Source organism: Oncorhynchus tshawytscha, linkage group LG03 (genome assembly GCF_018296145.1).
Source record: "Oncorhynchus tshawytscha isolate Ot180627B linkage group LG03, Otsh_v2.0, whole genome shotgun sequence".
Lineage (NCBI taxonomy): Eukaryota > Metazoa > Chordata > Actinopteri > Salmoniformes > Salmonidae > Oncorhynchus > Oncorhynchus tshawytscha.
The window spans coordinates 24,280,426-24,308,103 of NC_056431.1; the positions used below are offsets into that span (position 1 = coordinate 24,280,426).

General features: G+C 42.8%; 1 protein-coding gene across 2 annotated transcripts; it reads right to left on the minus strand.

Moving 5' to 3' along the window:
* Positions 1–228: 228 nt before the first annotated feature.
* On the minus strand, positions 229–26,660 carry LOC112246610 (serine/threonine-protein kinase 40). Of its 2 annotated transcripts, none has more exons than XM_024415046.2 (11): positions 26,420–26,660; positions 22,129–22,255; positions 21,701–21,786; positions 20,645–20,788; positions 19,345–19,575; positions 18,658–18,710; positions 11,130–11,245; positions 8,792–8,936; positions 8,216–8,335; positions 7,946–8,030; positions 229–4,194 (listed from the first exon to the last, which is right to left on the minus strand). In XM_024415046.2, the coding sequence occupies exons 2-11, from the start codon at positions 22,244–22,246 to the stop codon at positions 3,973–3,975; spliced, it is 1,320 nt and encodes a 439-aa protein (XP_024270814.1). In that variant the 5' UTR covers positions 22,247–22,255; positions 26,420–26,660; the 3' UTR covers positions 229–3,972. The 2 variants fall into 2 exon arrangements, with proteins under 2 accessions (XP_024270814.1, XP_024270813.1); XM_024415045.2 differs by lacking the exon at positions 26,420–26,660 and adding an exon at positions 22,494–22,580.
* Positions 26,661–27,678: the final 1,018 nt, after the last annotated feature.

Sequence of the window (27,678 nt, forward strand, 5' to 3'; positions counted from 1 at the left end):
TATAGGAAGATGACCATTCCTTTCCATTTTGTGAACTGAATACATAGTGTTTCATTGATGATATAGGATTCAACACTTGGTCATTATCATTACTACACAATATCTGGTGTTCTTGGTTATACATATAGCAAATGCATTTCTATTCTTTGACACAGTACTCCACCTACTGGCAATGATAGGAAGTATTGTCAACATTCAAAGTATCACATGAAAAACAGTAGGAATATAGAGAATTTTTCCATATCAAAGTTTATTGCTGACATGCATGTAGAGATTTGATGAAGTACAAAAATAATGTATTTTATACAAACTTTTAATTTTCTTCCATCTCTGTACAATTAGCCAGGTTTTTGTATTAGATGCCCATATCCAACCAAGCAGCTTACAACAAATCCTGCTGGTTTTCAACCATTTTTACCACCACATATCATACACCATTATCTATTTTCCAGTTCAAATATTCAGCAAATCAAATACATCATTAAACTGACAGACATTTCCTCCATTTTAGAATTATGGTAAAAATGAAAAATTATGTTGAATGTTCATTAAATGAAAATCGGTTGTATTATGAAAAACATTAGGTTTTTCCTTAATACTCAAATTCCCAATTCTTCTCAGTTGGTGGATTACAGGGAATTATATTGTGGGACCACCTTGCAAGTAAAAAAGAAAATCATGCAAAAATCGCATTTTACAAAGAGCTCAACATCATGCTTCGTTATGGTGCTTTCAGTCCACAGACCGTCTGAAGGAGACAACTTTCATAGACATGGGACAATTCCAACAGCTAAATGTGAACACTATCTTGATAATGCTACAGATAATACATTACTATCAAGGGTCTTATCCAATAAACCTACATATTTATATCCAATAGTGGGTTATGGTCACCCTCAAGTAAGATGGGATGAGAAATTTGCCTTCAACTTCAGCAAGGGCTGTGGTGTTCACAAAATACCTTTTTCTCATGAACTACTGACACTATCAACTACAATACTGCTTTTATACCCAGAAATTCACATTGAGGTGGGGGGAAGCGTACATTCCTCAAAATCTAATTGAAATATTTTTTCATTCAAATGGGGTGGCTAGTACTGCCTCTAATGCATGTCTATATATAATTTGTGTTACCGCGGGCTGTTCAGGAGTGTGCAATGTTACAAAACTTACAGATAGAAATTAAGATATGATTCTGAATTCAACATAACAGGAAATCTTGTCAGTTCTATTCAACACATTCCTATCTGCAACATTTCACCTCACTGAATGTACCCCTGGTCAGAGCTGGATTCGTTCCACTAGATGGAAGCTCTACTGGTGTTGTCGCTGCCTGATGGTATTATATTTACATACTGACCAAAAGTCTGGTATGGGGCAATAAACAGTTGGCCTGATCCCAGATCTGTTTGTCACTGTCAAGGTAACAGTTGGCAAGACAGCACAAACAGAACTGTGACCAGGCTAATAAACATCACTACCATAAATCATTATAATGTGCGATTATTTTCTGTGTAAAAAATAGAACTATGCAGTCAGTCTCATTATTAGTAGTGTAGCTTAAATTGACCACGAGTGTGGCAATGGTAAAAAATAATAAAAAGATCTTGAGAGAAAAAAAACTGCAATGGTGGCTCAAGTTTGAATGTTTGGAGAAACAAATGGAACCAGAAGACTTCTTGCTTAAAGCTAAATGGCAGAGATTGGATACCTGAAAATGGACAGTGAATAAATAACAAAATCAACATGAAATTGAGGAAAAAGACAATATACAAAGAAATAGGAGGAAACTGACTTGAGTTTCTACTCATGTGATCAATTTGGATATAAAAATAGGGTGAAGGTCTAAGCAATGCAGATACCCATAAAGATGGGCAAGCCTATGTGAACAGATGCCTAATATCGTTCACAAGTTAGTAGCTTAGCAACATAGCTAGCTTTTTTGGACAAACTTTGCCAACTTATGACATTGCCATCTGCCTAAAGTAAATTTGACGGCAAAGTTGTTTCCTACTAAATATCTACCTACTTTAGCAATGTCATCATATTTCCAGGACACTGGTGTAATTTAGACAAAACAGCCGTTAGCCTCTGGAGAATGATTGGATTGATCATGACGTTTGGCACCACTATGGCACCGCCAGCAGAGGGAGGCTTGAGAAAGTGCATAACAATGGCATAACCGAGTGATGGAGACGCAACATCATTGAGTTTCTCTGAAATATCACACTATCTATTCAATTATCCTTATCAACATCATAGTAAGTCTTTCATGATCAGCGACTACAATATCACTTAAAACAGCTAAAAGGGCTTGAGAGCTACTGTGATCATTACAATTTTGTTTGATTTTAAACTTAAGACATTGCTACGCACTAGAGGATTCACGACTAAGACAGGGCCAACATGAGGGATGCCCATCTTTCATAGCGGACACATTCAGTCCAGACAGTCTTAGAAAAGCCCATATATTCTCAGTGTGTGCAAGCAACTGAGGCAGGCAAGATAAAGAGATTGAGAGGATGGCTAGTTTAAGGGTGTGCACTGACTCACTGGGCTTAAATAACGCTGCTCTAGTCAACACCTACCACTGAAAAGGACATGGCTTTGTCTAATACAGCCCCCTGGCCCAAAATCACACTTATCTACACACTGACAATCACTGGCATTACCAATCATTCACATTCATGCCCAATACTTGTCCCACAATGATGATGTCACACAGGATAAATGGGAAGTTGAATACCTGGAAGTTGTTCAGTGGTGAATGAGGGAGAGGTATCATTTCCTTGGTTAACAATCAGTTAAGACTCTACATGATTTTTCACCCCTCAGAAAATGATAGCATCCATGTCGTGATTAATAATCAAAGATGCCAATTAGAACAGCAATAACGAGAGAGGATCAACCTTAAACATCTAATAAAACATCCCCCATCCAGCTCTCGGCGTCACAACCTCCAGGTATTTGACACTAGATGCCTAAATGGAAAAAAGTTCCACAGGGGGTGAGCGAAAGCAAAGCAATCGGCTAGACGTACAGACAGAAGTAAGCGATTTGGCCACCCTTTGATAGTTAGCATCTTCAATGTAAGATGGGTAAAATGCTACTTATTATTCATAAGGAAAAAAGCTTATTCATATTCCACATTCCAAACCTTTATGCGACAAAACATAGTAATGCTTTCTGTCTACGGTGACAACACTACCGACAATTCCTTGTTTGAGAATGGTGGACATGGTGAAAAATGGACACATGAAAAAAAAATAAAAAAAATAAAAAGATTGAGAGAGGTAGATTTGAAGTCGTAGTTTAGAGACAGGACTAGCCCAGATCATTTTGGTTATGAGGAAACTAAAGAGTGGAGCGGGCGGGCACGTGAGTGATGTCCATGATCAAGTGATCCCAGTTTGGAGAGTTGAGGGAGGGAGGTTAGAGGAAGGTTGCTACATGATTCTTTTGGCCCTGTATTGCTCAGGGTTTTCAAGAAGAAATGGGGGTAGGTAGGAGGGCGATGGCCAGGTCTCAGCAGATAGAAACAATGGGGGAGCTTTTCATGTCCAAACACACATACAGTGTCTGGTATCCCCCTGGCCTGCAAGACTCCATATGTGCCCATTGCTGGGTGAGAGAACAGTGTGTTTAAGATCAGTGGTGGTGGTGGGGGGGGTCAGTGGGAGCCTTTGGTTCAGATCCTTAGATTCTCCAGCCTTGCCATTCCTGTGCACACTGCCAACACCCAGACTTGACGTGTGAAAACTATGAGAGGTTGTCAGGTGAGTGATCAGTTCTGGTGCCCCCTCCCCACATGTCTGTTCCCACACCACCTAACTTACCACAGCTAGGGGCCTCTCTACCCAAGGGAGGGTTGAGCTGGGGCTAAGCTCCCACAGATATTCTCAGTTTTAGGGTACCTTCCCGACCCAACCCTTGTGTCCCTCACGCCACTTGTCAAGGCGATGAATGAAGGGGCTACTTCCGGAGAAAACGCTGGGCCAGGATGGCGGCATCCAGAGGGCTGACGGGCGTGGCATCGTGGCCCAGGCGTCGCACGGGCGGGATGGCGCCGAACTGGCGCTTGGTGAGGAAGCTGGCCTTGGCCTCGTGAATAGTGTTCTTCTCCTCGGCCAGAAGCAGCTGCTGGCGCATGTAGTTCTCAAACTCGTACTGCGACGACTCCTCTGTCATTTTCACCTGGGATAGAGACAGATGCTTATTAGTTAGTTACACACTGGGTTGTGTTCATCAGGGCATTGATTTTTCAAACCACTTCTCAGTGACCCCCAGACAGTTTACAATTTTGTTATTGATTAGTTGACTCAAGTGTACTAGATCTGGTATAGCTCAAACACATGGAATGTCTAGAGGTCCCTGAGGAAATGTTTGAAGACCCCTGAATTAGGGCATATTATGGAAGAGTTCTTGAAACATTTTGCAACAGAAAACTGTGGGTTTCTTATTGGACCAGGTCTACCAAGTCCACATAGTCCCTTCCCAGTTTGTTCGTTTTCCATTTGGTGCCTCCTGAACATGACCCTGCTGTTACACAGAGATACTGTTACACAATGAACACAAGTTAGAGAGCCAAGGTTAATGATCAAGAGATCAGCATCCTTCTCAAAACAGAGCTGATGAACCTACACCACCAAGCTCATCGACGGGGCTGTAGCAGAGCAGGTTGAGAGCTTCCACATCAACAATTTGCATCCTGTAGCTCTAACTCAAAAGTTTTGGGACACTAAAGTCCATGGAGAATAAGAGCAGCTCCGCCCAGCCGCCCACTGCAGAGACTAGGTAACACTGTCCCCACCAATGAATCCACGATAAATCGAGAATTTCAAGAAGCATCTCTACGGCTGGCCATGCTTTCCTCCTGGCTACCCCAACCCCGGCCAACAGCCCCACACCCATCACTGCAACTTGCCCAAGCCTCCCCAGCTTCTCCTTCACCCAAATAGCAGATGTTCTGAAAGGGCTGCAAAACTTGGACCTGTACAAATCAGCTGGGTTAGACAATCTGGACCCTCAAATTATCCACCGCCATTGTGGAAACCCCTATTACCAGCCTGTTCAACCTCTTTCGTATTGTCCGAGAGACCTAAAAATTGGAAAGCTGCCGAGGTCACCCTCTTCAAAAGGGGGTGACACTCTAGACCCAAACTGTTATAGACCTACAGTGGGGCAAAAAAGTATTTAGTCAGCCACCAATTGTGCAAGTTCTCCCACTTAAAAAGGATGAGGCCTTTAATTTTCATCATAGGTACACTTCAACTATGACAGACAAAATGACAAAAAAAAAATCCAGAAAATCACATTGTAGGATTTTTAAATGAATTTATTTGCAAATGGTGGAAAAATAAGTATTTGGTCACCTACAAACAAGCAAGATTTCTGGCTCTCACAGACCTGTAACTACTTCTTTCATTAAGAGGCTCCTCTGTCCGCCACTCGTTACCTGTATTAATGGCACCTGTTTGAACTTGTTATCAGTATAAAAGACACCTGTCCACAACCTCAAACAGACACACTCCAAACTCCACTATGGCCAAGACCAAAGAGCTTTCAAAGGACAGAAACAAAATTGTAGACCTGCACCAGGCTGGGAAGACTGAATCTGCAATAGGTAAGCAGCTTGGTTTGAAGAAATCAACTGTGGAAGCAATTATTAGGAAATGGAAGACATACAAGACCATTGAAAATCTCCCTCGATCTGGGGCTCCACGCAAGATCTCACCCCGTGGGGTCAAAATGATCACAAGAACAGTGAGCAAAAATCCCAGAATCACACGGGGGGACCTAGTGAATGACCTACAGAGAGCTGGGACCAAAGTAACAAAGCCTACCATCAGCAAGGGCATTGAAGATGAAACGTGGCTGGGTCTTTCAGCATGACAATGATCCCAAACACACCGCCCGGGCAACAAAGGAGTGGCTTCGTAAGAAGCATTTCAAGGTCCTGGAGTGGCCTAGCCAGTCTCCAGATCTCAACCCCATAGAAAATCTGTTGTTGCCCAGCAACAGCCCCAAAACACCACTGCTCTAGAGGAGATCTGCATGGAGGAATGGGCCAAAATACCAGCAAGTGTGTGAAAACCTTGAAGACTTACAGAAAACATTTGACCTCTGTCATTGCCAACAAAAAGGTATTGAGATAAACTTTGGTTATTGACCAAATCCTTATTTTCCACCATAATTTGCAAATACATTCATTAAAAAAAATGTTTTCTTCTCATTTTGTCTGTCATACTTAAAGTGTACTTATGATGAAAATTACAGTCCTCTCATCTTTTTAAGTGTGAGAACTTGCACAATTGGTGGCCAAGATTGGCAAATTCGCCACTGGCGCCCTGTGCTTTTCACAGATGAAAGCAGGTTCACACTGAGCACGTGACAGAGTCTGGAGACGCTGTGGAGAACGTTCTGCTGCCTGCAACATCCTCCAGCATGACCGGTTTGCTAGACCTCATGTGTCTAGAGTGTCAGCAGTTCCTGCAAGAGGAAGGCATTGATGCTGTAGGCTGGCCCACCTGTTCCCCAGACCTTAATCCAATTGAGCACATCTGGGACATCATGTCTCGCTCCATGCACCACAGACTGTCCAGGTGTTGGCGGATGCTTTAGTCCAGGTCTGGGAGGAGATCCCTCAGGAGACCATTCGCGACCTCATCAGGAGCATTCCCAATCTTCTTGAGCAACTCCTTTGTTGCCTTGGCCATGTGTTTTGAGTCATTGTCATGCTGGAATACCCATCCACAACCCATTTTCAATGCCTTGGCTGAGGGAAGGAGGTTCTCACCCAAGATTTGACGGTACATGGCCCCGTCCATCGTCCCTTTGATGCGGTGAAGTTGTCCTGTCCCCTTAGCAGAAAAATACCCCCAAAGCATAATGTTTCCACCTTCATGTTTGACAGTGGGGATGGTGATCTTGGGGTCATAGGCAGCATTCCGCCTCCTCCAAACACGGCAAGTTCAGTTGATGCCAAAGAACTCCATTTTGGTCTCATCTGACCAGAACACTTCACCCAGTTGTCCTCTGAATCATTCAGATGTTGGCAAACTTCAAACGGGCATGTATATGTGCTTCCTTGAGCAGGGGGACCTTGCGGGCGCTGCAGGATTTCAGTCCTTCACGGCGTAGTGTGTTACCAATTGTTTTCTTTTCTGACTATGGTCCCAGCTGCCTTGATCATTGACAAGATCCTCCCGTGTAGTTCTGGGCTGAGTCCTCACCGTTCTCATGATCATCTCAACTCCACGAGGTGAGATCTTGCAGGAAGCCCCAGGCCAAGGGAGAGTGACAGTTATTTTGTGTTTCTTCCATTTGCGAATAAATCGCACCAACTGTTGTCACCTTCTCACTAAGCTGCTTGGCGATGGTCTTGTAGCCCATTCCAGCCTTGTGTAGGTCTACAATCTTGTCCCTGACATCCTTGGAGAGCTCTTTGGTCTTGGCCATGGTGGAAAGTTTGGAATCTGATTGATTGCTTCTGTGGACAGGTGTCTTTTATACAGGTAACAAACTGAGATTAGGACATTTCATAAAAATTGACATGCGTTTTTCTGGATTTTTATGTTGTTATTCTGCCTCTCACTGTTCAAATAAACCTAACATTAAAATTAGACTGATCATTTCTTTGTCAGTGGACAAACGTACAAAATCAGCAGGGGATCAAATACTTTCCCCCCCTCACTATGTCAAGCTATACTATACACACTTCTGTATTTCTTACACCACCTTTAGATTTAAGAAGATTGGATTCAAATGTAATGAAAGTGCTAGCCTCATGGTGGCGCAGTGAGAACATCAAACAAGGCACCAGTCAATAAGAGAGGAGCATTTGGCTCTGTTCCCCAGAAGGCTTTGGGTGAGCAGAAGTTCTGAGGATTAGCCATGTGCTAATGCTAAAGGAGGATCAAGGGGTTGTTGACCACAGGGATCTCACCTCCTGGAGATGCTCTGGGTGGCTGACCTGGTCATCAATGTCAGGTACAACCTGAAGAGGTCCGGTCAAAGAGGATACTGACTGCCTGCAAAGCGCACACACAAAAGGCAGTTTATAGACACAGCAAGGGTTGACTGATGATTCTATTAATGCCACCAAGTTACACATGATATTCTCAAACCAGATGAGAATGCATTGTTGTTATGCACTTTTTAAACCACAACTGGCAATATTTACAGATCTCCCTGTCCACCAGAGGGTGTGACTCACCATGAGGCAATAATGCCGCTGAGAGACTCCAGGACCTCGGCAGCAGTCAGCCTCTGCTGGGGGTCCAGCACTAGCAGCTTCCGTATAAGACACACAGTGTTCTCCGACACACGCCCGTCCCTGAGGGGAGAGAGGGAGGAAAGGATAGAGGGGGAAATAGTTATATTTATGGCCGTCAAAACCAGAAGGAGAAACTGTTGCATAATACATAGGAGGAACCAATAAGAGCACGGTCCTCCGTAGCTCAGTTGGTATAGCATAGCGTTTGTAAAGCCAGGATAGTGGGTTCGATTCCCAGGACCACCTGTATGTAAAATGCATGCATGACTAAGTCACTTTGGATAAAAGCATCTGCTAAACAGCATACATTACTATTAGTTAATAATAGTGTATGGCTCAGAAATTAATTGATATTGGCAGACTTACACCAAGTCCTTGAGTAGACCAACTGTCATGATATGCATCATTGTAGCAACTCTGTATGGGGTGCTTGGAGTAATAATGCTTGTGTGGTTTAGTATGGGATGTGTGGCACTGTATTGGTGGTGGTGGGGGGGGGGTTGTATGTTGACCTACTCTGGGATGGAGTACTCTGCAGCCTTGATCTTGCGGAATAGCTCCTGAGGTATGCTGTCGTAGAAGGGGAACTGGCCGTAGAGCATGGTGAACAGCACCACGCCAAGGGCCCACATGTCACTGGGCTTACCGTGGTACGGCCGGCCTGCAAAGGAAGACAATAGATTCATTTAAAAAATGTTTCACGAGCTAGGTTTCATTACAAATGGGGACAGATTTTCATTAAAATCTTTTAAGAAAAAAGTGAATTTTCCCACCAAAGATGCGTTTCCGTCAACTGGACTTGTACAGATAAAAGGCTGTAAGTGATGACGTAATGCACATTAAAATACCTTTTTTTCCCCCCCACCTTTATTTAACCAGGCAAGTCAGTTAAGAACAAATTCTTATTTTCAATGACGGCCTGGGAACAGTGGGTTAACTGCCTGTTCAGGGGCAGTTCAATTCCCATGTACCAGATTTAAAAAAAATTCAATGCTGGCATGGGCACTCCAGCCAACAATGCTATCTGAGTGCTGTTGGCTAGAGAACACATATAGCCAACATGAGATTATCATTATGGACAACAAAAAAAAGTGCATTTTTGTCTAATGGCAGCCAAGCATTGTCTATCTTGTCACCAGAATAAGACCCTTGATATTTATTGGAAAGCAGCATCAAGCTCATCACTACGCACTTTCACCACTCTGTGACATGCATCATTTATTTCATCTGTAGCCTAAACTGCATGCTTTTGTGACAAGTCAGTGGGAAGACAACACGTCTTCGCCTGACTCAAAGTTTGATACAATGTTATTATATTCATGAGCATAAAGCATTTCCACCAGCATTTCACTGACAAAGTTTAAATGTTGTCGACATTTTGAAAGTTCACCAAAAAAAAAACATGGTAAATTTTCATATGGTCAACATTTCCATATTCCCGTCATTACATTTTGTATCTGACATATACACACATGAAGTGTGGATGGAAAACGGGTTCATGTTTGACATTTTGCTACTGAGAAAATGACACTTTCTTAAAAACCTTTTTTGCATATAGGATTCCACATCGTGTACGTACATGCACCAGTACAATCACACTATCGAATCTTAATTCAACCACAAACATTGTTTGTCGTTACTCTTCAACCCACTGTCCTCCTCCAGAACCACCCATAATATCTCATTAAATCAACCTCAGAATGAATGATTAACCAATTGGACACAGAAGAAGACAATGTGACTCAACACTCCAACTGCAGCTCTAGACTCATCTTCCAAGAAATTCCCAACCGCAATCCCATCTGGCAATACCATACCTCCATTATGCTTAAACCTATATCAAACAGTAAAGGCACGAGGAGTCAGAAGACAGTGATGTATGGGAGGACAAATGAGCATGGTGCTCTTCTTTAGAACCAGAGAAAAGTGTTATAAAGAGGTGGTCGGCAGTCGCTTGCTTCACTCCCTCCGCCCAAGGGGCAATAATGGTAATGCATTTGACACAGACGGGAGTAGTTTCCCTCTGGGTGAGTCATCAGGGTGACTCACCGGAGCTCAGTTTCATTGTTCTGTCTCCAACTTGTCATGTTCCGCTCATATAGGCCTGGGTTCTGCGTTTTAAATGGAGCGGGGAAGAAGACGCCATCGAAATCTGCTCGTTTCACACTTTTCCCTGACAATCGTGTCTAGACTGAAGGGCTAAGAATACTTTTCAAACTGTGTGCACAAACTACCGAGTGATGGAATATTGTGTGCCGTCTCTGCAGCAAGCAATTAAACTAATAGCAAAATGTAGCACAGTATACATGTTTGCAATAAACCCAAACAAATCAACAACACGTAGCTTATCACGAGAGAACATCATGCAACGGAGATGATCAAGTCAATAAATGAAAAACAAAATACCTTGAGAATTTCAGCCTTCACTAATGTTCACAAGTTTGCAAAATCGGCTATCGGTGTTGCCTAATAACCGGAAATATCCAACGCAACAGTGGCCTGCCAAACATTACGCAAGCCTACTGACTGACTCGCAGTTACCCAGCTCGACCCAGATTAAACTTGGCTGACCCTTTCAACAGAACAGTAAAATATATAACAGGAGCTTATCAGTCAAACCTCCAACACATTTCACAAATAACATGCAAGTTACCCTTGGAAATCAATAGGCCTACATGATTTGCGTCCACTTGTTACATAAAGTAAGCATGGAGATGTGGAAGTTTCAATTGAACTGTTATGCGATTGTGTTAGGCATCAGTCAGTAGCATTTGTGACAGACTGACGGAAGTTCCTTCTCCTTTCCCCTCTCATGCCATCTGGTGTGTGTGTGCACGCGCGAGTGTCCTCTCACCACTCAGTACGTCAGGGCTGATGTAGGCTGGACTTCCTCGCTGGTCCTTTAGCAGATCGTCCTCGCTCACCAGGTGCTTGCCCAGGCAGAAGTTGGTGATGGTAATCCGGTGAGTCCTAGGGTACACAGAGAGACACCAACACACACACACACACACACACACACACCATATTCAGTAGATACAAAGCAGAAGAACTGTCAGAAACTGCATGAAAGAAATGCACCACAGTATGCCCTAATGAATATGACCCAAGGAAACTGTACTCCACTTCCTGACTAATGGTCTGCCTCGTCATCACAAAAAAATAAGTGTTTGGTAGGCCTGTGTGATACACAATGCTTCATGAAACTAAATAGATGTGGACTGCCGTGGGAGGCGTAGGTCACTCACTAATTAATTTGACTGCAGCACGTTTAACTGAGCAAAGCATTAGACTCCTGGTTTCTTTTTTTAATGCTAAGAAGTTTCAAAGAAACACAAGACTAAAAGATCACAAGCAGTAGAAGGGACAACTCCAAACCAGGAGGACAGTGATATCTAGAGACAGGGTAAACTCCAGACAGTCTGGCACTCAAGCGCCGTTGCTAGGGACATCATATTGGTTTCTGTAGAAACATAGGCCTATCAGATGTTTGCATGAGTCATAGATAAACAGTGTGTGTGTGTGTGTGGGGGGGGGGTGCAGGGTTTAATGGTAGGCCTTCATACAGTAGAGAGAAACATGTAGAGAGAAAGAGGAAATAAAAAAGGCTGCACTTTGACAAACATGTGAGTCAACCTGTGGTTTGGGCTAATTATCTCAATGACTAATCCTGCATGGAATTGAATTGACGAATGTATAGGCAAAGCACATAAGCTTGTGTGCACACTTTTCCTTAAGTCCACCCACACAACGCATGCAAATCAAATTTATTTATATAGCCCTTCGTACATCAGCTGATATCTCAAAGTGCTGTACAGAAACCCAGCCTAAAACCCCAAACAGCAAGCAATGCAGGTGTAGAAGCACAGTGTCTAGGAATGCACAGGCCACACAAATCACAACTGAAATTTAGCGCCTTAGTCCACTCAAGTTCACTTTCTCACCCCTTTCTCCAAGGACCGAGGTCAATGCAGCTTCCCCTATGCTCTCACTTTCACTGTATGCGGTTCACATTCTGCTCACACAGACAGAAGGCCACATTTAGGCTAAGGTTAATTACTGTGAAAACATGCTTGCTAAAAATGCCACATTGTAAAAACATTTTTAAAGATGAAACAATTCTGTCTTGACAGTCTACCATCTGAGGAGGCTGTTCAAAATTTGTGAGCATGAATTGTCTATAATGCAGTAGCCTTTTGAACTTCACAATGATAGGAAGCTGCGCTTGAAGGGCTCTAGATAAAAAGCTGCTTTATGAAGGGGGCCTTTCTTTCGCCTGCATGCATCACACAACTGCGGTTGCTATTCTTACTCTGTATCCTCTCCATGAAAGAGATAGCGTGTTCGCCTCGTGAGAGGGACCTTTAGGACTGGGTTGACCAAAAGAACCACACCGTCTCCGCTTTCTGGTCATGTGACCCCAGGAGACAGGAAACCAGAAACCTCCACATCCCTTGTGACTCCCCCCATCCTGCCCAAAATAACCAGACTGATGGGAAAGGGGTTGAACATGGCATCCTCTGGCTCTACATGAAGCTCAAAATTGCACAAAAAATGTTTACTAAAAAAAATACCAATTTCAGCAGGAGTGTCCCTCAAATTGATGCTATATTTGATTTTATAAAAAAAAAAAAACAGAACAGTGTGGTGAGGTCAAGGATTTCCCCTCAAACATTTTGGGATTTACCTGTGTGTGACTAGTGTCCAATCAAACAATTTACAATATAAAAAAAGGTCAACTTTGCTTTCCAGTTTTAAACACAGATGGACTTTGAAATGCTACTAAAAGCTGCACCTATTTTTGAAATGTTGCCTTTTTACTTATTTGTGAACCCTGCACCACCCTTTTTAAATTTGGTTCGCAATGTTTATTTCCAGCATAAGCAAACTCCTGACAATGATACAGCACACAGCTTTGCAGGACAGGGAGTTGGTGAAGGGAAGATTAGTTTACACCTGTACAGCACAGTCAGTGGGAATATATGCAGAGGCTGATGTCACCGTCAGTGGCAGCTGACAGAAGCATGATGACAAACAAGCACCTCGCAGTCTAAAGACTGATTACCTGACAAGGAGGCTCAAGTCTAGTTAGCAATCAACCAAACATCTTACAACCCTAAAGTACACCCTCAGTTATTTAAGTATTACTAGCCTACAAACACCAGCTATTTAAAACAACTTGCTGGCAAAATGCAATAGCAGCGTAATTTCCATCCATTACCTGTGGATTAATGACCTGAACCATGGTGGAAACAGGAAATGCAGGTACCTTTACTGTCGGCAAGCAATGTTTGTCAAAATTTACGAGAAATAACCGTGTAAACGCCTTTATGCACAAATACTTATATAATAGCAATCATATCGAAGTAAACTTGGATTCATTCGATGATAAGACCACACAACATAGCCCACCACTAGGACTGGGAAAAGCATGTAGTTTATTAGGCAGATTAAATAAATTATGAACTTCACAGGGTGGTGAAAGTGCACAGAGATCGAATCGGGGGTGCTTACATTTGTCCTGCTTCACATGTACAAGTGTCTGGTGTAAAATTGTTTTTTTGCATACCCCAAATCTGGGAGAGGCCTTTCTCCATCCATCCCTCCCCCATACTGTATGCATGCACATTCAGCGAGGACACATGAAACCACGGAGAGCAAAGGCAAAAGCCAAAAAAGGAAGACAATGAGAGGGAATGGAAGAAAGGAAGCATGAGAAAACAGGAGTAAGGAGCAATGAGTTTGTGAGAAAAAAAAGCTTCTGACAGACAGAGGGCGGGAGGGAAAGTAAATAGAGGGCTGAGTGTGTGTGAGAGAGCGAGAGACATGTGTGTCCATGGTGAGTCAGCCCTGAGCTATGGAGGGCCTTTGGCAGGCCTCTCCTTTTGTCTCCAGCTGGGACAGAGTGTTCTACTCGTCTGCTCTGTTCTGTGCAGCAGCCCAACCGGCCACAACAAAACACTTTGTTTCATCACCACTACGGCGGCCGAATGGTGCTCACTAGGGATGCACGATTAATCTACTTTTAATATAAGATTGCAATACTGACATCCACAATATCTATCGCAAGAGGCTGCGATATCGTTCTAGATTCACTATAGATGGGTTAGCGGACCATGTCAGGAAAATGATGTGCGCACTTCCATGGTGCAGAAGTCAGCGTGTTGAGATTCGGGATGGCCAAATTTTGCTAGAAAGAGCTGACAAGAAACTGCCATGTGGGGAATCATAAGTGGCTCATTTCATATTATTGATACAATGCCTTGAGGTGTTGACTGATTTCATGTCAATGCTAGTAAGGCAAAAATTCACTAGCTAGCTAACCAATAACTAACAATGTATTTGAGAGACAAGTGCTCATTGTGCAAAATGTACACTACCGTTCAAAAGTTTGGGGTCATTAAGAAATGTGTAGACATTGTTAATTTTGTAAATTACTATTGTAGCTGGAAATAGCAGATGTTTAATGTAATATCTACATAGACATACAGAGGCCCAATATCAGCAACCATCAGTCCTCTGTTCCAATGGCACGTCATGTTTGATAATCCAAGTTTATCATTTTAAAAGGCTAGTTAATCTTTTGAAAACCCTTTTGCAATTATGTTAGCACAGCTGAAAACCTTTGTTCTGATTAAAAGAAGCAATAAAACTGGCCTTCTTCAGACTAGTTGAGTATCTGGAACATCAGCATTTGTGGGTTCGATTACAAGCTCAAAATGACCAGAAACAAATAAACTCTTCTGAAACTCGTCAGTCTATTCTTGTTCTGAGAAATGAAGGCTATCCCATGCGAGAAATTGCCAAGAAACTGGAGATCTCGTACAACGCTGTGTACTACTCCCTTCACAGAACAGCGCAAACTGTCTCCAACTAGAATAGAAAGAGGAGTGGGAGGCCCCGGTGAGCAACAGGGCAAGTACATTAGAGTGTCTAGTTTGAGAAACAGATGTATGGGTACTAGTAATTAGATATGAATGTGTATGCATGAATGAAACCCATTCAGACCCATGAATATGCCACTTTCCCGTTGTTTAACCCTCGTGCATTGTTGTGGGTCAATTTCACCCATTTCTACTTTTGAGTTGCCAAAAATACTAGTTAACCTCTTTCTCCATGAAATTCAATGAATTCTCATTTAGGGTCATGAACCTAACTTCAAAATGTGCATATACTGATGTGTTGGGGAATGTCTGCAGATTTTGTATACAAACATGTGGGTCATTTTGACCCGGAGAATTTCATATGTATAGATATTCGCACGGGTCCAAAATAAACAAAGTGTCTTTGATGGAGTCGGCTTTGACTGGTTCTGGTTGCACTTTTATAATTATGGGCGAAAAGTAGTTGCCCAACCTTCTCAGTGCGAGAGCAGCAGATCTGACGGAGTCAAAAATGAGCTCCAAAATATTCAATCAATGAAGCCTCATCACAAATTCTGGACTACGACATAGTAGAGGTTTCAGAGATTGGATCAACAGCATTGTCCTCCTGATTGTGTATTTGCTTTGGTGAAGAGGTTTCAGAGGGGTCTGCCATACCATCTCCATCAGATGAGAGCGCATGCAACAAACATCATCCAGAGAAGAGAGGACACGGAAGTCCATAGACCGTAATATAGAATGGTCACTGTCACCACGACAAAGTCAAGGTAAACTGTCAGCTTCCAACGTACTCAAAATTGTTCCAGGAACTACACAATTCTCTCTGGCATTCTCGCCAAGACAGTAAAACCAACACCACTTGTGTAGAATGCGATAAATACATCTGCAGAAAGCACACGCACATTGCGTTCAACATGTGGAGAGAAAGACTGAAGGGATGCTTGACCAATAAAGTCAAATCACACCTAAGTGTTAATGGAAAACACCAGGGGGAAAAAGCCTACCTGGGGAAACACAAAATGATAGTTTGTGAGAAATATTTTCAACAAATAGTTCTTAGAGTTTTTTAAAATTAAATATTCTTGTATCGTTCTGAAAGATCTGACAAGACAAAATAGTTGTTTTTACTTGATTGTTTAAACTGTGCGGGTCAACCTGACCCATACCACAATGGACAATTTTTTTCCAGAAAAGCACAAGGGTTAATTATCTTGTTTGCTAGCTAGACAGTTGCATCCTGTTAATGTTATAGCCAGCTAGCTGAGATGGCCAGTTGCATTCTGCGGTTAATGTTGATTGCTAATGTGCAAAGCCAGGACGATATGTTTGTCAGTTTGTTATGTTAAGTGTTAAGTGACAGGCACAGATGAAATGGCTAAATAGCTAGACATCGGCATGTTCAACTAGCTGACCATCTAGATTAATACTAGGCTCGTAAAGAATTGAGAGTGAAATAGTTACACTCATCTAACATGTAGGCTCAGCATTCCCGAACAGTCCCATTAAAAGTCAGAATGTTAACTTCCTTTCCATTCAGGGACATCGGTTGACAACCGGTAATCTATGTCGGAGGGAATTTGATAAAATATCCACAGAGAAGTGTTACCAACCCAACCTTTAGTACACTGGTCTGTATTTCCAGTTTTTTTTCAATACTGATGCAATTTGCACATGACAAACACTTAAAATATGGCCAAGCCTAACTAAAAGGCAAACACTTCCAGCTGATTGCAAGGAAACGTGTCAGGCGACATTTCGGTTACATTCGGCTATTAATACAAGCAACAAACTACCGGCACTGCAAAGAGTCAGGTAAACAGCACTATCCTGTGGATACCCCATCTCTACCTCCCCTCAACAGCATGTATAACCGGTAAAGTGGAAATACAATTTAATTCAATATACTGGCTTGTAGAGAATATTACATTGTTTTTTAGCGTGACTTCTGTCAACCCCCCCCCCCAAAAAAAATCTGTGGAGTAACCATGGCATTTAGGCAAGATGAATACCATGTCCATCTAGCCTGCTGGTAATGATGAAGTTAAACGTTTGCTAATTATTAGCTAGTTATCTTGTAATGTCTGCATTGCCATTGTTTGGCTGGATCCAGGTTGAGTGTATACAGGGCATTTTAGTAACAGGCAATAAGCTATAGGAGATTAATTCACACATTTTCTTTACCTATTGATCTGGAATTTGTCCTTCAGCAGAAACCTGCTCTCCCCACAAGTGTAAGGAGATGAACAAACAGCACTACAGGTATTTTTCTTGGTACTTAAATGCAAGGTTTTAATGCCTTGTCTATTTTTGTCTGCCTTTCTCCTTCACAGCTTAAATTGTCTGGAGCCTGGTGTTCTGGCCAAGGACCTTTCACACTGATGGAACTAGCTATCAGCTGCTGCGCAACAATGATGTCCTTCCTCCCAGAGATGAGCAAGCATCCATTGGACTGGACACAGCCCAGCAAACACATAAGATCAGGACTATTGCAATGACAAAGGCCATGGACATTACATGCCCTGCTCCAAAGGGCAAGACAAAAATATGTTCAGTTTGCTCATATCATAACCTGAACCAAAGTCACTCAAAGGATCTCATGATAAAGGCCTAGGTGGTGTTTTAACGACACCCTTGTGTTAAATTTCAAATTTTAGGCTACTACCTTTAGCACTTGGAAGTTAGTGTTTTAATCTTGAAATATTTTCAGTCATGTGTTCACGTGAATTCTTTAAGAGATGGTTGGGTCTAAGGCTTAACGGGTGTAAACAAAGAGCAACACTGTAGTTCTTCAATGTGAAAGGTTATCTTTATGATACAACAATAGGCAATTTAATACTGTTAATGGTTTGCCTAATGGGTGAACTTGGTGAGAATGTACAGAGAAATCATTTTGGCAAAAGTATTCCTTTTCTAAATATACGTTAATCCACAGGATTAATGTGGAGCACGTGTGAAAAATCACAGCTAAATGTTTGAATGCCCTTCTCTTAAATGGGATAAGTTTATTAACTTTTAAAAGCAGCATTACTTTTACCCAATGTAAACATAAAAAAAAATAAAAAAAACACAATTTCAAATAATGGAACATAAGACTGAAAATATATATTTCTTTGGGGGGGGGCTTTATGGATAAGGAGCTGGCTGAATTCTGCAGGGCCCATCAGATTCATGGCAGCACAGCACTGTGCCCTGATGTGCACCTGAGCCAGAGTTCCAACCATGTGCAGCCCCCCCTCTCTCTCTCTCAGAGCACAAAGTAAAGGGCATGTTCTTCAACCTCTTTTTCGCACTAGGTTCCCATCACTGCCTTCCAAAACCCGACCGGGAATTAGTCACTGACTCGTACTAGAGAAAGAAAGAGGGGTGAAGGGACTGGGCTGGGAGATCAGTCTCCGAGGACTTGACCCTGCTCGGGTTGAAGCCCAGTTGCACACCGGACACACACTGGATGGGGCCTCTCGCATGGCTAAACCAAATATGAAAGCATGACTGTGTCCTTACCGTTTGTTCAGCACCATGTTTCCAAGCTTCAGGTCTCGGTGAACAATGTTTTTCTGCAGGGTGAAAGAGGTAGACACGGATGAGATTTGTCAGACTGTTGTTGAATGAAGCACTGGAACAAAAGCAACTCAAGTCAATGCTGTTACTGCTCTATAGGAGCGGTTTAGCTTGGACGACTCAACGGAGGGGCTACATAACAAAAACGTAACATTTTGATTTGTCTGAACCCGCCCAAGACTTAAGTTGGAGACCGTAAAGAAAACACTTTAATACAAATATTTTCAAGAACATAATCGTCAAAGCTATGGGTCATAGATGACTATATAGTCAAGTCCGTGACCAATTACTTGATCATGAAGGTCAGCCTGTAAAGGCAGTAGGCAGTGACCAGATAATCTGACATACAACTTCCCAACAACTGGCCATCAACAGATAATTTAAAGCCTGGTCAATCTGCAAAGCACAGACTGAACCCTAGTCGAGAAGCAGATGGACGTGTTCGAAACAGCCTAAATCCAAACAGCTACTTTGTTGTCGGACTGAGTTGAATCACTGATCTACAAATCGCCTCGTGTTCCAAATAATTAGGCAGACGCATTGTGATCAAGATTAGCGATTCCGCACCTTGTCTTCCTCAAACGGATCTCCTCAAAAATACGCTGTACATGTTTTGTTGGTCGGTCTCACCTTGTGCAGGGCCTCCACCACACGCACCACGTCGTAGAAGATGACGATGGCCTCGCGCTCGCTCAGCCGCTTCTCCTTGATGACGTAGTGCTGCAGGTTGATGAGGTCCGCAGTCTTGTCGCTGAAGTCGTGCGCACAGAGGCAGTCCAGCACCAGGCAGATCCGCTTCTTCATCCGGCGTACCTTGCCATTGTTGGCCTCCGGGTCCTCCACAATCTCGTACGCCCGGTCCTAAAGTGGACAGGGGAGAGAAAGAAAGCGGATTGGTTAGGGTGATATTAAAGAGGAGACCGTATCCTTTATCAGCACACTTTACGATCTGTTGTTATGGGTAGTGTTCAGTAAGCACAAACAAAAGAGCACAAAACAGAATTAAACTTTTTAAATTGCAAAACATTTTGCTACATGTGCCCTAAACAACACAACACAACTCTGGGGCATCTCTTTAGTCCGAATTTGTTCTTTCTTACAATCTTCTAAAGACATGACAATTGAACGGCTTCCATTGCCGAGTGAAATTGCAGTCTGACGATCAGCTATGAGAGAGAACAGTGGAGGAGATGACAGGGCTCAGGGATCTGTGCACAACCATCCCATCGCCAATGTGATTAGGACACATTCACCTCTACTAAGCCTGGGGGGGATTGAGATGAATAACAAAGGTCATTCTTCTCTATTCACCTCAAAGCGAGGCACCGTCCCCAGCTGATCCCCATTGGTATTGGTTTGTCCAGATTTAGATGGCTGGGCCTCAAGGCTTTCCTGAGACAAATCATTATTAACTGGCCCTCTTGGAGATGGAACTATAATAAACCAATCAATAGCGTTGTAGCCTTGAATGAATCATGCCGCAAGGCTCAATGTAGCTATTCTAGGAAGAGCGCATTGAGGAGGAATAGGGTTGTGAAAGAGAGAGGCGGCAGAGGGAACAATAACAAAGTTATAAAGAAATGGGAAGGGCGGGAGGGCTGAGTCACTGTGCGAGTGGCCGACTAGGAAAGTGATGGCTTGAAGAAAAAGGTGCTTCAATATTTCTATGGAAGTGTCTCGAAGCTCAACTGGACTGGGACTGTGCAGTGTGGTTGGTAGGGGGTGTGAATAGAATGTTTCCCTGAATGGGTGTCTTTGGGAGGCTAGTAAAAAACTATGCAAGTCTCTCATCAGAAAGAATAATGTACAATCACAGTAATTCAGTACAGGTCTGTGAAGTTCTCATAATTGAAAGACATTACAAAGGGCTGCAGCACCAAGCGATGTACCTGAAAGTTTGTGACGCACCAAGTAAACTATTGCTATTTACCTGGAACAGGCCATGGTGGTGCACCACTCCGTCCTGGTTATGGAGCAGCGAGAGGAGGGAGTACTCGGTGTGCAGCAGCATCTTCCCCTGCCTCTCTTCCTGGGTCTCTGCGGCCGCGTCTGCCCGCTCCTCCAGCGTCAGGATCTACAACAGAAAGCAGTAGCAAGGTTGTGTTCATTAGGCACCAAAAAACAGAAAACTGACTGGAACAGGCAGGGCCTACCTAGATTTGTCCAATAAGAAATGCTTGGTTTTTGTTTCCCATTGCAAAACATCTTGCTACGGTGTCGCCTAATGAATTCGACCCCGAGAACACACGCTCTGGGACTGGGGAGAAATCTCTGAACCACATGGAGTCGTCACCCCTACAACAATGCCTAAACATGTACCATTAACAGCTGACGCCAGCAGCTGATCTAGGCCTTGGGAAAGAACTTAGGAAAGGAGGGGAGGGGGGTTAAGAGCCAGAGGGGACAGACAGGCCTGCATTTTTGGCACATCAAATCAAATTTTATTTGTCACATGCCAAATACAACAGTGAAATGCTTACTTACAAGCCCTTGACCAACAATGCAGTTTTCAGAAAAAAAAAAAAAGTGTTAAGTATTGACTAAAATAAAACCTGTTTTTCATGCTCATTTCATTTTATCCTTTGCAAAAACATGTCCCTACATGCTACGGTCAACACACTCAGGAGATATTGAGGGGGGTAGAGAGACTTTGCACTGGGACTTAGCAGTAGGGCCAAGGCAGGGTGCCACCTTTTTCGCTCTTCCTCCAAAAAACACCTTGTGTGTAAAACAGATTATTGGATTGCCCCAATAAACAAATTGCCTCTACAGTTTGTCTTCCGCCTAAGCAAGCGCAGGCTGCTGCACTGAAATAGGGCCGTAAAGGCATAACTGAACACCAACAAAGACGTCTGTTTAGGAAGGTCAAAGGTTCAAAAGGCTATTGGGACACTGTAGCTAACTAGCCATTGTTTGAAGACACTAATTCATCTCCATCGAACAGTGAAAATAGATAATTCAAAAGAAACAGATAGTGTCCACTCACTTTTAGCTGGTAGAAGTCATCCGTCCCATCCTTCCTGGCCAGACACTGCACTATACTTGGCACGGGCGAGTTCCCCAAACGAGGCCCTGTAATGAAGAAGTGGCAACAGCTGCATGACCAAAAGGTAAGGAGAGTGTGTGCCCTAATGCAAACAATTAGGAGGCATGCAAACTTCAACACCCCTAACATAATCTAGCAGACAGCAGAAGTCTTATGCTAACATTTCACAACGTTTACAGTATACATTTCCTGAAAAGATTGAAGAAACTTCGCAGAATAGATTCTGCGCCATCTACCCAACGTCAAATACTTCACATACTTGCCTCAAGCTAACTGAATCCCCTCCACCTCTTTCCTAGTTTCCTGCGCAAACAGTTGTAAGAGGCCAACCTTTCCCCTTTTTGCCCCTGAGTACCACCATCTCTTACCCAGGATGAAGGGACCTGCCCTCTTCGCGTTGCTTCCAGCGATTCCAGGACAGAGGAGCTTGCTGGCCCTGCCTGAAGTCTCTCCGGCCCCCCTCTCCAAAGAGCGCCGCTTAGACATGCTGGAGCTCTGCAGGAAGAACACAGCAGCAAAAAGCTAATCGGATAACATCAGATCAAGATAGGTACATTAAGTGGTGTAGGACAGAAATGTGACCACAAGGAAGCAAAACTCTAAAACTGATAGTCTTGATGTTCCTCCAGGCCACTAGCAAAATATCCATCTTGAGTTGCATAATTAAACCGCTAAAATGACCACAATTCTACCAATGTGTCATACAGTAGAAAATACATTAGTTCAATAATACCTGACACTGCATGACTATACATGGGGTCTCTCCGAAAGTTCCAGACTTGACTAATGCAGCAGACTGTCTGTCTTGTGGTATGAGAGAGGAGAGGGTTTAACCCCACCCAACCACTTTAGAAAACCCCTCCCACAAGTTTACCAACACAGTGTGAATGGCTAGCCATTATAGGTTCATTCAGATGTTGTCTCTGGTGAGAAAAATGACACCTCAGCTTTAATCCTCAATGTGGCACGCAAACGAAACATCCATGTGCTCACATTGAATGACAAATGCCTTGATGCAGAATGCAGTAAGATGACTGCAACATCAAATCCTGCAAGGGTGGAATTCAGGTGAAATGCTAAAGATGGCAAAACATGTATTAGGCTGAATGCTATTTTGTGCATACATGCTTTTTCATGCTGGTTTCATTGTATCCTTGGCAATTACTTTCTGAAAATCCTGCCGCAGCTTTTAGGACCTCCATCAGGTGGTGTGAAAGGAAGGCCCGGAAAATCATTAAAGACTCCAGCCACTGTTCGCTCTGCTTCCACACGGCAAGTGGTACCGGTGCATCAAGTCTGACACCAACAGGCTCCTGAACAGCTTCTATACCCAAGCCATAAGACTGCTAAATAGCTAGCAGAATGGCTACAAGGGCTGACTGAGTTGACCCTTTTTTTTTTTACACTATCTATGCACACTCATATTCATACTGACACCACACACTCATTTATGCTACTGCTACTCTGTTAATCATATATCATGATGCCTATTCACCTTACCCCTATACATATCTAACTATCACTCCAGTATCCCTGCACATTGTAAATATGGTATTGGAACTGACTATGTATGTATGTATCTATCTATGTATGTATAAAAAAAAACATTTTATCTTAATTTAATAGGCAAGTCAGTTAAGAACAATTTCTTATTTACAATGACGGCCTACTGTGGAACAGTGGGTTAACTGCCTTGTTCAGAGGCAAAACTACAGATTTTTACCTTGTCAGCTCGGGGATTCGATCCAGCAACCTTACGGTTACAGGACCAAAGATCTAACCTGTGTGGTTTCTATGTAGTTTCTTACTTTATGTTCTTATTAGTACTACATTAATATTGATTACTGCATTGTTGGGTTTACAGCTAGCAAAGGGCATTTCACTGTACTAGCGCATGTGACATTAACTTGAAACTCAATCTGCACTGGTTCATGGTTCTCTAAGTCTGTGGCGAGTTATAACCATTGACAGTAAAATGCTACGACTTCCTCTCAGAAGACAGTTTCCCATAAAAGGTTGTGCTCATGGCTTTTTTTCTTGACCGAAAAATAAATAGCAACCCTACCATTTCCGATAAGGAAGTGAAGGCACATGCCAGGGGAACCTGTGTGACATCTACCTACAGTAACATGCCAACCTCTATAAAAACCTATGGTACTCTATCTTTGATGGGTATATGCTTTGTTTGCTGCCTGCTGATAAGGAGTCCCTAAGTGATGAAATGCGCTCTGGTTCCCGTAACAGGAAAGTAATGCTCAGAACCAACTGGAGGAGAGTGAATCACTCGGTTCAGTCGCCCCAGGGTTACCATGGACTAGGATTTGTCAGAAATGCTAAAAATGTCAGAGGGATGACACCAATAAGAGTGTAACCTGAAACATGTCCCAGGGTGTAAAAGGGGGGCATCGTTTCAGAGCGAAAACACGTGTGAATTTCTGTAGTGAAACTGCAGCACAAAGATGGTAGGTCAATGTGGCTAAAGACAGCATTGTGGTGACCGTAGATCTTTAGTGGACACATGCCAGTACAAGCTCAACCCTACTAGAGACATTCCAAAGAGATGATTCGGGCTGATAAAAGTGGCAGCAGAGGGCAACAACACATTTGAATAACCTGCATGAGAGTCAATATTGGAAACTGACACCACCAAAAGACTCAAAGTATATATTACAGGCAACACTCGTCAAAATGCCCACACATTAGCAAACACAGTGAACCCAAGGAAAACAAGAAATATTTCCATTTTTAAACTTCTGCCATGGGCCACACAGTTTGGCTCTGGTGAGGACAGGACAGGTTGCAGAAGTCAGCGGGCCTACACAAATTCTCACTTCTATGAGGATTTTTTCAAATCTCAAACAGCATACAGTGTCAAAATCATGTCTCTCGCCATCTCAACCAGTCATCAATCACCAAGGGAGGCAGGCTTATGAACAGTGCTATTCATATGACTCCCAGTTAAATGTGCAACTGTAGGAGAGCAGCATACTCAATCAATTACCACACTATTTATTTACACAAGTCATCTAAACTAAATGTTAGACATTGCAATTTGCAAAGATGGAATAGTACACAGGGTATGCTGCTAAAATGACTGTCCAACAAGAGAACTATTACAAACAGCACCTGTCGGCTCTGATTCAGATTTCTACAAGAGCACTGTACTGCCCTAAAAACATGTGACAAAACAATTACCTTTCTGTAATGCATGCACCTTAGGCTTGCCTGAAATGGGCAGCTCACAACTTGACTTCAGATTAGTTTGGCATTTGATGAATGTAAGCAAATTACCAATAGTTCAAGAACCAAAAGGTCAAACCACCCGAGGAAAGCACAATGATTGGCAAGATTAGGAACACAGCCTACTGAATCATATCAGACAAAAGGCACCAGAGAGACAATATCCCACGCCATCCACGGGAACATGCGCTCTTTAAATAGCTAGAGCGCGCGCACACACGGCCGCGATAGGTGACCGGAGAACCACCCACGTCCTATTATAGCGGCATGAATCATGCATTCCACAGTGTTCTGTTGCAAAACAAAATAATTAGCTAAAAGCACTAGTTAAGGAGCCAACCCTAAATACATCTTACAGGTCCAAATGTCATATTTACACATTCATACCTGGAACCGAGGCTACATCCGAATACATAATAGTCCAAGCTATCACAATGTTGTCAGAGATGATTTATAGGTTGCACCAGTCAATCACCCTCTAAATATGTTGGACATCATGATAAAGATGCCCATTACGAGCTTGCTAGGTTTTTTGATGTACCTGGATGAAAGCTCAGCCTTCTGCGCTCTAGCTACCTACCATCTTGCAGCTGGCTGCCTATTGTTACATTTTGAATGCCCTTAGCCATACAAGGTCACCAAAAATAACTAGAGCGGAATGACGACAGAATGTTGCAAGGTGGTCTTAGCCTGATACAATGTTGCAACTATCATTTAAGACAAACGAAAAGGAGCACGCATCGCAGGGATGCAATCCCGCAAGTAGTGTACACGAACCCTTTTGACTCCTACAACAGACACTAGTGCCGTCTATCACCATTTGTCCTCAAGCCATCCTGCTCTTATGTCATGAGTAAAATCTAACTAGGTACCATTTATAGTACCGACTGACCGACAACCCAGAAGCGTTTCCAAACGAAACGAGCCCCACGCCCAAACGCAATGTTGAAGCGAAATAAGTTTGTAAATGAATAGGAATTAGTCAAACACCGCGCACGTACGGTGTATGGGAACAGTGGGTATGTTAATTACAAAACCATGTACGATAATCGGCGTCATTAAAGCTACGCTAGGTAACCTTAGCAAAATCGGACACGTTCCATTTGTCACGAACAACCCAAAGCTAGCGAACTACAACAATGCACGCCGTTCTCACACATAGGAACAACCCCAATGACAAATATGCATGGTATTTGTGGAAACACATTTGTTCCGTTTGAATTTACCAATTGTCTGCTAAACAATACACATTGCGCAGATCGGTGAGGCCATTTAAACAAAGTACATGCTAGCTAGGTAGCTGCTACTACTACTACTACTACTACTACTACTACTACTACTAAACGTTACTACCGCTAGAGCAAACTAATTCGCCACCTCGCTCACTCAGGTCTTTTTTTTTCTTTATCAACAACTTACCTCGAGCTGAAACCGCCGAGGAAAGTCTGCGTTGTATTACTACAGCATGAACATTTCTTTAAACGTATTTGTTCGGTGCATACGCAGTTGGTTATCCCCAACGAAAGGAGACCGTATATGGAGGATTGATATCGCGCTATGTTTGTTTTAGCCACTATTACCGAAATGACCACTCAACAACAGCTTCCATCCGTCAGCTTTCTGATCGCATCTTTCCATAGCAGCGCCACCTGACAACGGAAATGACGCAAATTAAATGACTGACAGACTTGCCCAGCCAATAAAAAGAGAAACATCATTTGATTGAGTAATTTTGTCTAGCAGATGCAGCTGATTGTTTAAGAATTTGATTAAATGTGTTTGATAATAGGACTAGGAACGACATAACGTTGAGCAGAGGTGCAGTGCCCAACTGTGTGTCCAATTCAATTCGATATAGTTTCAAAATGCACACGTGATTTTATAACACTGTTATACAAAGATGAAAAAGTAAATTATGAGCTTGGAGGAAAATATTGTATCCATTCAACTAATCAGTGGCAACAAAAGGTCCAGCATTACACTCCATTCTCCACTCACATGCTGTGATAGATTTGTGCTTTAGAAACATTCTAACGTTATATCCTTGATTGCTAACAATTCCTCCATTCATGAGAAAGGATCTAGCAAGTGAGAGGAAAGCCCATTGAGAATGAAATTGGCTACAATAACTTTATACTCCTATCATTATCCTCATCTCTACTCAGATGGATAACAGGCTTTTGGTTTAACTCCCAAACATATCTACACCTTCATTCAAATGAATGCCTGTCGTACATATCGTACATATTGTACGAGATCATTTGAGTATTATACAGTTATACATCCAGTACATGTATTTGATTGATTAGAAATCTTACAAGCATAAATGAAAGGTGTAGATTCACTCTGAAAAAAAGAATAGTTCCATGTGTCTGAAATGTGCTCCCTTTCCTCCCTGACCTGTTATGCTGACTAAACATGTCTTTTGGCTCCAAAAAATGAATCCTTCTACAAGCAGACCCTCCCATGCTGATTCAAATTTAGCATCCCTCTTATGGAACAATAATCCCGCCCCCACCTACTAGTTTCGATCCAGTGGGTGGGTATAGGGGGATATAAAGGGCACAAAGTGATTTGGGTTGCACTAGTCTTCCTGTGTTGACTCAGCACACTGTATGCCCCTGGCCACATGAAACACTTGTCAGCCTGTGTGGTTAACATTGTTCCAGCCCACAGCT